Genomic DNA, 14,368 nt, shown 5'->3' with positions numbered 1-14,368 from the left:
ATGGTGACTTTAAATCAGCTCAGTGTGATCACAGGACGGTTGATGTTCAATCTACAGAACCTCTCCAACATACCACACAGATGAAAATGAACTTATTTTAGCAGAGCTCACTAAACGTATAAACACAACATGAGGGCGCACCCCTCGTGACAGCAAAGGTTCCAGCAGAGGGCGCTCATGGTTCACACAAAACACAGTCGCATTGTGACGCTAAGAAGAAGACCTTCTAAACGAACATATAGCAAGCAACGTGACAGATGATGACAGATGTGATATTAACTCGACAACGTTAGCACAAAATCTGATCACCTTTAAGAGCTTTAGGGTCTCCGTAGCTCTGCAGGTTATTAGTCATTAAATAAAGTATTAAGGTAATAAAGAGCTCTGTCTGCCTCGCACTTTAAGAATGTGCCCCATGTACAGAGGCTTTAGTCCTCAGTGTAGTGGTCACTAGTTTGACCCCTGGCCACGACCATTCGCTGCATGTCTCCCACTCTCTACTGCACACATTTCCTGTCTCTCTTTATGAACGCACAAAAATATAACTTCAACAAATAAAGAAATATCAGACACGTAAATGTGGACTTGATGAAGCGTCGGTTTAGCTCAGTTATTGTGGGGCGCCTCATGTACAGGGTGCAGCACTCGATTCTCTGGTCGTAGGATTGATTCACGGTCCATGATGTGGTGCATGTGATTTCCTCCTCTCTTCTCTCGCATTTCTGTCTCCATTTGGCTGTTCTACCAAAATGAAGGCCAAATACCCAAAAAGTTAGTTCTAAATAATTGTTGACCCTGATGATGGCACGAGATAGAAATTCACGTGATCAATGGCATTATTATAATTCATCCTCAGGGGGTCATGAACATCTGGACCATATGACGTCACAGTCAGAGTACTCCAACAGTTTTTGATAAAGTATGTGAAAGCTCCTGTGAGGATTCTTAAACTGGCTGTGAAACAGGGTTAATGATACTGGTCCCTGATAATGACCTAAAACAGCAACAAGATAAGAGTGATCATTTATATATCGTATTCCTGAAGCCTGACGCAGAGACCTGAGGGTGAGTTCTGTGAGAACTGGAGATCACAGTCGATGATTTTCTTTTGAATGCAGAATTCCCCAGAATTTCCAGAGAATCCTCAAAGAAAACACCAAGTGCTGCTCGTTTCCATCCCTCCTGTCGTTGTGGATGTGAGCTCACTGGTTGATGGAGACAAACAGAGACTTAAAAACCTGATGGAGGGCTGACATGTGTGTAAGTATTAATGTGAGGCAGGGCGTTTGGTAGACTCTACATTCACAGCAGCTCTCACTGAAACATCTCCACCATCGTCCTGCAGTTTATTCTCCACCATCTGGTGGCCATATTGATCGCCTCAGATTCATGAACAGCTGACTGTTTGTTGCAGCAGAGCTCATTTCTTCAGCTGTGAGATGCTAATCATGGATTTAAGAAACTCTCTCCTAGACATTCTTCCTCTTCCTCCTTCACCTGAGAGACAGCTGTTCTGATCCCGAGGGAAAACTAACCCATCATGGACTTTATATAAAAACACAAAGACTGAGGCTTCTGCTAAACCTCATGGGAGGGTGGTGAACTACAGTCTGACACTGCAGAATCCAAATGTGCAATATGTTTGTGCACATCTTCAGAGTCTTTTGGCTTCACTTTGGTTGGATGGAGCCATAATCTCCAACATGGCTGCCTCCATCTTTAGGCTTCATAACGCCTCTTAGAGTGACGACACTGAGACTGCAGACAGGTCCAGACAGTCAGCGGGACAAACTAGCTGGGCTTGGACTCTGAACATATTTCTTTATTCTTTATTCTTATTTCTTATTCTGATCCCATTAGCTTCCAAAACATGGTCGCTAGTGTTCCTGGGGTCCACATAGAAAATAATCTAAAAGAGAAATAGACAATAATACAAAGATACGGAACAGTCAGAAGATCACAACAGATAATAATTGAATCTACCTCAAGCTTGAAACAAATCTTTTGATACTTTTTTTTTAACTTGTTGATTTAATATCAACAAGTGAACTCTCTCACAGTCAGTGACAGTGAGAATGTTAGCATTAGCTAACTAGTTTCACAAAGCCAAACAGCTGACCTTTCCTCCAGGTGTGAAACCATAGACTGTATAAAATATGGACGTAGTATCCGTGACGTCACCCATCTGTTTCTGAAGAGCTGTTTGAAGCCAATCGGCAGCTATTGCTTCTGTCGAGCCAGTGTGACGTAAAGATGCGGGCTTTGAGCCTCCTAGCCAACAGCTGCAGTGTTCCCACAGGCAGCTGTGCCTCTCATTGGACGACTTGTAATCTCAATATCTTCGAAATTGCCACGTTTAGAAAAAAATCACCCCCCTCACAGTGAGAGGACATCGAGAAATGAGCGTATTCAGACGACACTCATCTTTTGTACCAGGCTGTAAACATGTTATTTCTGCTGTAAAGATCGTCTTTTTCCCATTCATGTGTATGTGACTTCCGGTACTTCCGGAACCAGCCTCAAGCGATCCTCGATGAACTGCAGCCTTTAACACCTTACGCATTGACACATATTTTTAGACCGGAGGTTGCCGCTTGGTGTGAACACGAAGCAGCTCTAAGAAAAGTCAGAACAGCTGATTCCAAACTAAAAGTAAAGAGGAGATTAAACTTTACATCTGCAGATAATCTTCAGAAATCTGATTATTTTCATAATATTGTCAATGATTTTAGATAAACCGCCACATGAAGATGAGTGCAGCTTATTATTATTTTCATCCTCAATTTCTAAAATATGGTGTCAGTTCTCTGTTTTTGTGCTGCCTAAATAAGCGACATGTTCAGACACCAACAAACAAACAGGTATTATCGTATGGTAGAACGCATTATATCCAGCAATAAACCACAAATAATATGCTATAGATTTCTCAAACAGAGCAGGTCTAGACCGTACTCTATGTTCTGTTATTAGCAAAGACCCCAACCAAGACAGGATAAGATCCAGTTCCCATCTTACAGACAGGACTCAGTCTGATCTCATCTTTGCAGCATTTAGCAAGTTACAGTGACAAGGCCAAACTTCCTTTAACAGGCAGAAACCTCCAGCAGGACCAGACTCATGTTAGACACACATCTGCTGAGACCGTGGGATTGGGTTCCTTATAGTTTTTTTCGTGATACTTTCACCAGATGAAGCTGAGAATACTTAGTTTAATACTTCTGCTGTGATGAATACTTTTAAAGTCATAATAAAACTGAAGTTATACTTTATTTCATATTCTTAAATCTTTACAGAGCTCTGAATAGGGGAGACTGGGGCGATTGTAAGATTACTTGAAATACACTGATCATATGTTAATATAAGAAACATGTAGATGTTCATTTACTGTAAAAAGCTACTGTAATATTTTAACTAACCAAGACAAGACTGTTATATCCAATTTATTTAAAGAGGTCAGAACATCACTATTAAGGGGGCATTTATAATAAAATAAAAATGATGTGTTAACTCACAGTATCTCAAATAAACATTAAATAAAGTAAAGTTTATTTATTTTGGAGACAGCGAGGCAGCTGTTCTACTGTTAGCTATATTTACTGAACTGAATCAAACTAATACTCATTACATGTTTTAAAGTCAGAAACAACACTTACCCTTTATTTATTAAATGTACCACAATGGTAGAACATTTTCTAAAACCAATATGTTGAATATAGAGCAATAAGGAGGCGTTAAAACATGTCTGCTTGAATTAAAAATGATATATATATATATATATATATTTTTTTTTGTAATCACCCCTCGATCTGTCAGCCATGAAGAAATGTTGTCAACCAGCTGAAAATGCATATTTGAGTTTGTACGTATTAATTTTTAAGATGAGATAAAAATGATCAATCATCTAAACTAAAGAAAACTACAGTATGATTAAGAGATACCGTCTGAGCATGTGCAGAATGAGTGTAAACACTCTAGCTGTTTCTTTAAGGAGAAATAAAGCGTCACAGTTTCCCCCGGTCTCCCCTACTCTGTACATTTACAGTGAAGCTGCTGTAAACTAATACAGAGGACTTCAGCTGGTAATAAAGACTATTAGAGGGTCTGTTTTCATAATGGTGTTAACACTTTAACTCTATTAAAGGAACACATAAAGCTGTCTGTGCTTTAACTTAAATATATTAAACTTATTTTTACTTTCTCTCCAAACAGCTGAGAGAACATCCGAGCTCCCTCTCTGATCATAAGAACTTTTAAAAGTGATCTGAAGTTCTCTTAAAGTTCTGTTCTTAACTTCAGATTGAATAAAGGATCAGATTTCTTCTTCTATGAGAGCAGAGTTTCCAAAACAAACCCCCTCCTCCATCCATCGGCCCTCCACAGCTCCACAATCACCCTCGAGAAAAGAACAGAAAACAGCCGGAGAACAGTCTGCACTCACCGGCTGAGAGGAGGACCAGCACCCCGGTCCAAAAGATCCGGAACCGAGACATCATTGTGCGGGGGGGTCAGCCGGAGAACACGGGAGCTCGGTTAGTCCGTCCGCTGTTCGGTCTGTGTGTCTGTGGGTCTCCGGTATCAGAGAGAGAGAGAGAGAGAGAGGAGAGAGAAGAGAGAGGAGAGAGAGAGGGAGCCGAGGAGAGAGAGGAGAGAGAGAGACGAGAGAGAGAGAGAGAGAGAGAGAGAGGGTCCCAGATGTTTTTCATCCAGATGTAGTTAAGCCCCGCCCCCCGCTCCTCTCTCTGACTCCACATGTGTCACCCTGCTGCTGCTGCTGACAGGGAGGAGTGATCATCATTCTGTAAAGAACCATACAGCAGAAATCACATGGGGATGGTTTTAATGTCATTTTAATATTTATAAGAATCTGCAGCAGGGTCAACAATAACGGAATCGTACAGAGGGTCCAATTAAAACGTTAACTAACTAAAAAAATAAATGAATTAATAAATATATAAATAAACAAAAAAATAAGAAGCTTTATAAAGAAAACAAAAACTGAATAAAACTGTTAATTTAAAAAAATAAATACAAATTTAAACTAAATAAAATGATGAATGAGTTACTTTCGAAATTATTGTATACACACTGGCTGAGTACTTTGTCTTTAATATTAACCATATTGATATAATAATAAAACTAGAAAAAAATAAAATAAAAGTTATAATCATAATTAAAAAGTATAACAATACAGTAAAAAGTTAATCAAAATAGTAATTATAATATGAATAATGATAATAATACACTTTATTAATATTGCACGTTTTACAACAGGGTGGAAAAGTTCCTTACGAATGAAAAAAAAGAAGAAAACATCAAACAGAATAAAATAAAAAGAAATGTAAGGAATATAATGATTCAAATTGAAAATTAAATAAATTAAAAATTAAAAATCAAAACATAACAGCAGGAAGTTAAGCAACATGAGAGCCACAAAACAAAATAAGACAGAACAACCAGAATAAGAAAAGTAAATAAAAAGGGTAGACCACGACAAAGGAAAGATATACCAGAAGTTAAAAAATCTAAAATCAACAACAATAGAACAGAAATAGTTAAATAAAGTCAGAAGAATAAAACCAAACAAAGATGAAAGATTAAAAGATAAACAATTTTGAAAAAAACACAATAAAATATGATTGAAAAAAAAAAAAGATATAAAATGTAAAATCCTGTCTTTGATGTGATGGATGGTTAGAGATGCTCGTGTCTCTGATTCGAACAGGTCATATTTCATAACAGCTGGATCATTGAAGCTAGACCTGATAGAAGATTTCTGACCTCACAGGGATCTCAGTTTGTTGTGAATGTGGAGCCCCAGACCGGTCAGGATGTCCATGCTGACCCCTGCCCCCCACTGAAAGCTCCTACAGTGAACACGAGAATATCAGACCTGGACCACAGAGCAATGGAAGAAGGAGGTCTGGAGGATCTGAAAGGATCTGCTGCTGGCGTCTCAGAGACCACGGCACACCTTCAGAGGAGTCCAGGTCTCAGAGACCTCAGTGTGGGGTCCAGACTGTTCAGGCTAGATGTCGGTGAGATACAGAAACACAGAGTGTGAGCGCTAACGGGATTATTACAGCTCATTACTCCGATTATAACGAAACCACAGAGAGAGGAGGACCTGCCAAAACTTGCAACCCCCCCCCCCCCCCTACACACACACACACACACACACACACACACACACACACACACACACACGCACGCACACACGCACGCACGTACACGCACACGCACGTACACGAACGCACGCAGACACACACACACACACACACACACACACACACACACACACACACACACACACAGTATAATAGTTAGAGTGACCACCTGATTGATAACTGGTCTAATTATGCTGCTCATGTTTATTTAAACTGAAATAACCTGACATGTTTAAACTCTGAGTTCAGTTTGTTCATCAGTAAATTAAAAAAAAATCAGATAAACTTGGAGCTCCACATTAGATAAGGTTTTTTTCTATGACTTTGTGTAGTAGAAATGAAATACTAAAATATAAAATACATATTCTTCAAGTTTTTATTTAAGATATGAGTACACACAGGCTGACGGTCACTCTGGTTTGATGTTGTGCTCCCTCCTGGTGGACACGTGATGTAACTGCAGTCAGAGCAGACGCTGTTGTTTCAGAGGCTTCAAAGGAAATTAGTTTTTATAAGAAAATATAAAAAACATCATTCACCAGGATATCAAAGTTTCACATTTGGAAAAATATGTTTAAACAGAGCATGAATTAATTAAATAAAAAAGTAATTACAATATGAATCATGACTAAATGTTTATAAAAATACAAATGATAACAACAAATGATACTTGATTTCCTTCAGTCATTGTTTTTAAAGCTACTGAGTTGAATTTTTCTCCCGATAAGCAAAAGTGAATTGTTTTTTATCGAATCTTCCCTTCAGAAAATAAGCACAGAGAAAGTTTGAAGCGCTTTGTTTTGTTGGAATTGGGTTTGGTAAAAAAGTTCTATTTCATGGAATTAATTTTAATTGTTACTCCATCAAACCATATTGAATTTAAATTAAATTGAATTTTATTTTTTTAAACATAGATATATAATTTCAAACAATAATTTAATTCCAGTCCAAAATATATTTGCTAATTTAAGTTCTCGTAAAGATGCTTTTACTTTGAAAGAACCCGACCGGAAGTACTCAGATTGTTTGTTTGGTGAAAAACATAGACGGTGAAAAAGAGACAAGCACGTGACCTACCTTTAAATAAAGTTTATTTTTGGTCAGACTGAAACTAAAACTGATTGAATTAACACAGAGTTTGTTTAGCAAGAGTAACATCAGCTGTTCGTTTCAGTCTCTTGTAGTTTACTCTGTTATACAGTCTGCTGTAGTTGATCAGGTATTATACAGTCTGTGTTGGTGCCATCGTGTTATCAGCGCTGATCTCAGGTGTGTCTATCAGCAGAGAGCTGAAGTCAGCGGGATCACAGCCGGACTGTGGACCCGGACCTCTGGACTCTTCAGTAGGTTTCCTCCTGGTTCTGGTCTGAGTCAGAGTCTACGTCCAGAGATGAAGAGGAGACTTCTGCTGGTGTCCAACTCCACCTTGCACGGTGGGGGGTACCTAGACCACTGTCAAAACCAAATCTCGGACTTCTTCGGGAGGTAGGTTCAGCTCAGAGTCAGATAAGGCTGAGTCAGTTTAAAGCTGCTCCTGGATCAGCTGAGGGTCCTGGTCTGCAGGGAGCGAGGCGACAGCGTCATGTTGCTCTCAGCGCTGGAGCACCAAACCCCAGAGAATAAAGGAGTAATTTAACATTTACACAGAAATGAGCTGACAAAAGTCTCTCTATGAAGAAGTTTGATGTTCAACATTTAATCAGAGGGCATTCGGCTAAATTCGGCTCAACTGCAGCTGCTTTTAGAAATGATTTTAATTTTTAAAATGACTGTTGAATGGCTGAAATCATGTTGTAGAGAAGTTTGACTGAACTTCGGCATTCCATCTATCTATTCAATTCAATTTGCTTTATTTGTATGAACAAAGACATGTTGCCAAAGCACATAAGATTATCTATCTATCTATCTATCTATCTATCTATCTATCTATCTATCTATCTATCTATCTATCTATCTATCTATCTATCTATCTATCTATCTATCTGAAGTTAAAAGTAAGTTTGGAGTCAGTATGTGAACTATTACATGAGAGAGTTCCTAGATGTCTGTTTAGTCTTATATAAAGCAAAGGCATATTATTATTGACTCCCATCACACAGGCTGGACTTCTCTTATAATAAACTAATAATAATGTGATATCTGAGCGATGTGATAAAGTCTGTGTGCGACTCTTTAATGACACTGTGTGTATTAGAGATGTGAGGAGAGTCCTGTTCGTCCCGTATGCTCTGCACGACAGAGACGCCTACACTAAGACCGCCAGGGACAAGTTCAAGACTCTGGGTAGGAACGTTTCTGAACATGCACGCTGTGTGTTTTCTGTCCTATATGTTTATATTTGTTTATTTATTTCATGTTTTTGTGTATTTTATCTTTGTTTTACTTTATTATTTGTTTGCATATTATTTCAGTTTTTTGTGCAAAGGTCTAGTTTTAATGCATGTTTGACTTTGCGTGTTAAAGATGATGACTTATCTAAATCTAAGTTAACACAAACACTCCTTTTTAATGGACTGAAGGATGTTGGTTATAAAAACATGATTTACAGTTTTATGAACTCGTTTAATGAAGAACAAACTCGACCTGCAGATTCAAGAAGGATGAGGACTTCATGCAGACCTGCGTTAATAATCAGTGTTTCTTTCTGCAGGCTACGAGGTGGACGGGATCCACGAGGCCTCGGACCCCGTCGCTGCCGTCAAGAATGCTGAGGCCATTTTCATTGGTGAGCAAATGTTCAACCACTCCTCTTTTCATCATCTCCTGTCTTCTTCTGTCCTCCGTCCTTCCCTCCTCTCCACTGCTGTCCCCTCTTTTCTCTAATCTTCTTCTTTCGTTCTTCAGGAGGAGGAAACACTTTCCGTCTGTTGAAGAGTCTCTATGACAACCAGGTGGTGACGGAGATCAGGCGGAGGGTTCTGGAGGTGAGGCGTGCTGTCACACGGTTATTTAGAGATGATGATTATAACTGTGTCTGTGTGTATTTATGTGTTACCTCCCCCCCTCCTCCCCCCTCAGGACAGCGTCCCCTACATGGGCTCAAGCGCCGGCACAAACGTGGCGACCGTGAGCATCAACACCACCAATGACATGCCCATCGTCTACCCCCCCTCCTTCTCCGCCATCGGCCTCGTCCCCTTCAACATCAACCCGCACTACCTGGACCCCGACCCGCACAGCCGCCACATGGGGGTCAGTCTCAGATCCTGAGCTCATGATGTTTGACTTTAGACTCTGATATAAATCTGATGAACAACTCTCTGAGAGAAACACAGTGATAAAACTATAACAGCGTCTTTGTTGTGAGTGATAAGAGAGCTGATAGCTGAACTGGCTCTGATTGGTTGATGTTCCTCTCCCTCCTCAGTGAACAGTAGTGATGGGAATACCGGCTCTTTTTAGAGAGCCGGTTCTTTTGGCTCGGCTCACTACAAAGAGCCGACTCTTTCAGCTCCCAAGCGGCTCCTCAGATTTTTTCTTGTTTGAATGACTGTATGACCTAAAATAATGTTAAATTATATGTCAAATGAATTACTAATGTAAAAAACATACATTATATCAAATGTTTATCATTTAAAAGGCTTTATTTATATTCTCAACATGGAGCAGAGTGCTACAGAAATTAAATTATAAAGTACAAGAAACAAGACTCATCTCAGTTAGACAAAAAGGTCCAATCTCTAATTGCATGTATATTATTTATAAACTTTTAAACACCTTCATTAACAGCAGGTTCCCTTCACTGTCTTTATTCTTCACTTATTGCACTGATGGATAAACAGTTCTAATGTCCATGACCTGGATGACTGAGATCGTTCGCGACCGACACATCACTAGTGATCAGGGTTCCTCAGTGAGGTTTCAGTTCTCATTAAGTTTTCTTGTTCCTCTTAGTCGTCTGAGGAAGTGAAGAAACTGCTGAGGTTCACAGAAAAAAGTGCAGTCAGCCGACTTCCGTGAAGTCAGAGTTTGAGGTTCAGATGCTCAACGTGTGGGACGTTTTTACTGAACATCACGGAGGAAGAGCTGAAACATCAGGGAGGAGACTCTGCAGAATGTAGAAGTTCCTGACCTGAAGCGTTGACCCGAGTCCTGAGGAGGATGTAACTCTGCATGCTCTCACTGAGCCATCGTCTCTCTGTGTTCAATGAGCATCGTTTGCTATCAGCTACGATGTCACCAAGGTTCAGCAGAGGGTCGAGGCCAAGAGTCGAACCAGCGCCCTCTGTGTGTCGCATTAACATGTTTATTTCCTCACAGTGTCATCATTAACAACACTGTATTTGTGTCTGTACTCACGTTGCTGTTGTTGTTGTTGTTGTTGTTGTCGTCATCCAGGAGACCAGAGAGCAGAGAATCACTCAGTTCCATGAAGAGCCGGATACTCCGAGCGTTCTGGTGAGAGGTCTTTATTTTACTCTCTGATCGCCTCTAACTCATTCTCAGAGACCTGCTGACAGATTCAGTCTGAAGTCACGGAGTTATTAAAATATGAAGATGAGTCGTTATTGATCTGAGGGTTTAGTTTCCGATCGATCACCTCACAGTGAGTCTGTGTGTTCAGGGTCTGAGGGAGGGATCCATGCTGCTGGTGGAGGGAGACAAAGCCACACTGCTGGGGACCACCAGGGCCCGACTGTTCAGCAGGTAACGCACACACGCACACATCATCATGTCCTATAAAACTCTGACTTTAAACTCAACATCAACTCCATCTACTGTTTTGTGTTTGTGTTTCAGGGGAAAGGCATCAGTGGAGTATGAACCAGGAAGTGACATCAGCTTCCTGCTGACACAGTGACAAATCAGAGCAAAGCAGCCCGTCAGACGTTTCTTCTGACCTGAACTGAATAAATGTTTTAAAGAAGTCCTCAGTGAGTCTGTGTCGTGGTGTCGTGGTGTTGTGGTGTTGTGGTGTTGTGGTGTTGTGGTGTTGTGGTGTTGTGGTGTTGTGGTGCGAGACGTGCAGCTCTGAAATAAAACAAAGTGAAGATCATATGTGAAGAAATCAGTTTATTTCAGTGAATTAATCGCTTCAGGAAACAGTTAAAGTTTATTCTCCGGTGAAAGAATACATACATCAAATATTTTTATTCAAAAGCAGAGCGAAAGAGAGCGGACACTCAGGCGGACAGATGGACCACGGTATTAAATATAAAACAAACCCTGAAATAAAAACAGACGGACAGCAGGACTGATGTCAGATCAGCCTCCTGAGTCAGTCAGGAACATTATTTCACTTTTTATGAAGATTTATAATCTCTGTTTTTATTTCAAATAACAAAGACCAATAACCAAAACTTAATCCAACCATATGCAGGGTGAGTCTGAGTTAACATCCGTCTGTCCTGCTGAGAGAGGAAATATCAAACTGCTGTAAACACAGATTAATCCTCAGGAGATCTGAGCGACTTTACTAAATGACTTCATTGTGTTAAAGACTCAGATAACGACCACATGTGGATTCAATAAAAGAGAATATCATGAAAAAGTTCAAAAACGTGAAAATTTGATTTCTTCTAGACTCATTATACTTTCAAATCTGTTTTAATCTGTAAGAACATCCTACAGATCAGAGATAAATCATCTAAAAATATTAAAATATTTAATACAAATTTAAATATTAACTATGAACCTTTCATAATATTCCAATTTATATATTTTTTTAAATCCAGAGATAACATTTTTTTTTTCTGTTTTTAAAGTTGTTTTAGCAAAATTTAATCCAAACCTGAAGACAGCAGTGAGTTCAAAGTTGTGAATATTTTCTGTTTCAGAGACATTACTCATATTTTCAGACTACAGATTTTGCAGCCGAGTTTTTAGAGTCCGTAGAGGAATCATTTAATGTTTGTATCACTTTAACCGACATCAGACAAAATGCTGAAACACAAACAGTGACCCCTGGTGGTGGAGGAGGATATTACAGAGATTTCATTTAAAGAAAACGTGAATGTGCTAACCTACGTGTGCGGTGCAGTTATTGTTGTTAATAGGATTAATATATTTGAAAATCATCATCAACCTTAAACATCATTAAACCGTGATGCAGACCCAATATGGGTGAATTCATAACAACGCTTTTTTTCTTTTTTCATAAATTCACACTCTCGCTCATACAAACATAAAGACAGCCGACAGCTTCCAGACCACGTCACAACGTGAAGAGGAGGAGTTTAATGATCATAAATACGTGGAGTGAGCCTCAGTGCAGGGCGGGCGGGACGTCACAACTGGAACTAACTGACCGCTAACTATGCCCCCCCCTTGGTTACTGTTGTTGTCATTTCCATTGATCTCATGGTGCACATGAGCTCCATAAATGTTACCAAATACTGACAGACCTGATTAAAACAGCTGAATTTGGACATCCCCAAAAAGGGGAGGGGCTTAGCAAAGGGTCTGTTATTAAATCTGAACAACAAATTCTTAAACTTGTTGATTTTCCACCCAAACATCATTTCTGAACTAAATAACAAACTTCCTAAAACAAACTCGTATCGTGTTGAAATGACCCGGACCATATTCTGTTAACAAACTCGCGTCGAGAAAATACAAAAAAAATCAGACCTAAAAAAAACCCCCACCAAACTGGCCTCCCAAAGCAGACCAGCTCCCCAAACACACACACACAAAGAAAACACTGCATATATCAGGGTCAATATATTACTGTAACACTTCTCATCGTCTCAAATCAACGCTAATCAAACCACCACGAACACGAACACCTGAACTTGTCCGACGCTCGGATTCTCCCTTATTGCTGAAGTTTCTGATTACGCGATCAAACATCTTATTGCTGCGTCATCGCTGAATCAACATAATCATAATCTAAACAGGGCCACCATTTAACATGTTACAGACTGTGATTATTCTCAGTGCTTGTTAGCTTAGCTGGCTAGCATAGCTTTGTTTTTATTGCAGATTTTAAATAAGTTACGTGTGCTTTAGCAGAATCGCTTCACTGTTTTCATTTGTCTCATCATTTTATTGTTTCAGGTGTTTTTAGTGGTGGGACGGTGAAATGTTACTTCAATCATCAGCAGTTCTGGACTTTTAGAAACGAGTTTACATTATTTTGGGTTTGGGAATAAATGTGCATGTTAGAGGAAAGCTTCTCCTCCATTCATGAAGCTTCAAAGATTTCAGTTGGTAAGTGAAAGGAGAAGTTCAACATTTCCAGAACAATGTCCCCCAAACACGTCAGACACGTTCAGAGTGATCTCATCTTGTTATGCTTGGTAAATATGAAGCTACATTAGCTTGGCATAAAGACTGGAAACAACGGGAATCATCTAGCATAAGTCCTCTGACCGATGTGTTCACTACAGATCATGAGTTGTGTTTCCTGTCCTCAATCAGGGAGCTTTATGGGTGTTTGTTGTGCTTGCAGTCTCTCTTTGGAGCTTCATATTCACCACACACGCAAACGCACACGCGCAAACACACACGCGCAAACGCACACACACACACACACGCACGAGCAGAATCAGCCTTACACATCAAACTCCAGAGAGACAGAGACGTTTGTTCCTAAAATGTTGGACTATCCCTTAAACTCTTAAACAGCTGATCTCTGAAGGCATCGTGTTTCATCAGGTGGACTCTGTTTTTGGCACAAACGTGATTTAGCTAATAAAAATAAACCTTATAAACCTTCCACCAGTACCTTTATCTCCCATTCTACAGTGAATACAGTGAACGCATCTCAGCCGCCATGTTACCCTGAAATGTTCTGTACAGACAGTAGGGGGCGCTCCTCTAGGCATCAGTGTTTCCGTTCTCCTCCGGCGCCAGCTGCTCCTTCTCTGCACTGTCGTCCTGCGGGGGGCGCACTCGCTTAAAGAACCCCAGCTGAGGAGGAGGAAGAGAGAGGGTGTAATGACAATCATTATTACACCCCATACATACACATGGGTTCTGTGTGTGTGTGTGTGTGTGTGTGTGTGTGTGTGTGTGTGTGTGTGTGTGTGTGTTTGTCTCACCTTGTACATGATGAAGATGAGCAGAGCCAGCAGCAGCAGACCGGCTAACACAGCCAGAGCCACGACCCAGCCCGGGATCGGCGGAGGAGGCTCTGCCACCCATATGACGGACACACTCGCCTGAAAACACACATTTGATCAACACACTGACACCTGTGAGCTCTATGTGACCTTTAAGAGGAGAAGTGTGTGTGTGTGTGTGTGTGTGTGTGTGTGTGT

General features: G+C 40.2%; 3 protein-coding genes across 4 annotated transcripts in view; 1 reads left to right on the top strand and 2 right to left on the bottom strand.

Annotated features, from left to right (window-relative positions):
* The window catches only part of tgfbr2l (transforming growth factor beta receptor-like), a 15,512-nt gene extending 10,946 nt beyond the window's left edge, over positions 1-4,566 (bottom strand). Inside the window, 1 exon segment of the mRNA XM_034693271.1 lies at positions 4,443-4,566. Coding sequence (XP_034549162.1) covers positions 4,443-4,493 — 51 coding nt within the window. The 5' untranslated portion in view covers positions 4,494-4,566.
* A 2,618-nt stretch (positions 4,567-7,184) lies between these two features.
* si:dkey-69o16.5 (uncharacterized protein LOC100149419 homolog) lies at positions 7,185-11,034 on the top strand. Its single transcript, XM_034693414.1, has 8 exons — positions 7,185-7,649; positions 8,359-8,447; positions 8,815-8,889; positions 9,009-9,088; positions 9,183-9,356; positions 10,503-10,562; positions 10,729-10,811; positions 10,905-11,034. The coding sequence occupies exons 1-8, from the start codon at positions 7,555-7,557 to the stop codon at positions 10,963-10,965; spliced, it is 717 nt and encodes a 238-aa protein (XP_034549305.1). The 5' UTR covers positions 7,185-7,554; the 3' UTR covers positions 10,966-11,034.
* A 126-nt stretch (positions 11,035-11,160) lies between these two features.
* itgav (integrin, alpha V) overlaps positions 11,161-14,368 on the bottom strand; it is a 118,467-nt gene continuing 115,259 nt past the window's right edge. For both annotated transcript variants that reach the window (XM_034693399.1, XM_034693398.1), the window contains exons 32-33: positions 14,150-14,269; positions 11,161-14,018 (exon numbers count right to left, since the gene is read on the bottom strand). In XM_034693399.1, the coding sequence (XP_034549290.1) occupies positions 13,926-14,018; positions 14,150-14,269 (213 nt within the window). In that variant the 3' untranslated portion in view covers positions 11,161-13,925. The remainder of the gene's footprint in view (positions 14,019-14,149; positions 14,270-14,368) is intronic.

Source organism: Notolabrus celidotus, chromosome 10, assembly GCF_009762535.1.
Source record: "Notolabrus celidotus isolate fNotCel1 chromosome 10, fNotCel1.pri, whole genome shotgun sequence".
NCBI classification, from domain to species: domain Eukaryota; kingdom Metazoa; phylum Chordata; class Actinopteri; order Labriformes; family Labridae; genus Notolabrus; species Notolabrus celidotus.
The sequence above is the reverse complement of the archived record's forward strand: the minus strand, read 5'-3'. Positions and strand labels throughout refer to the sequence as shown.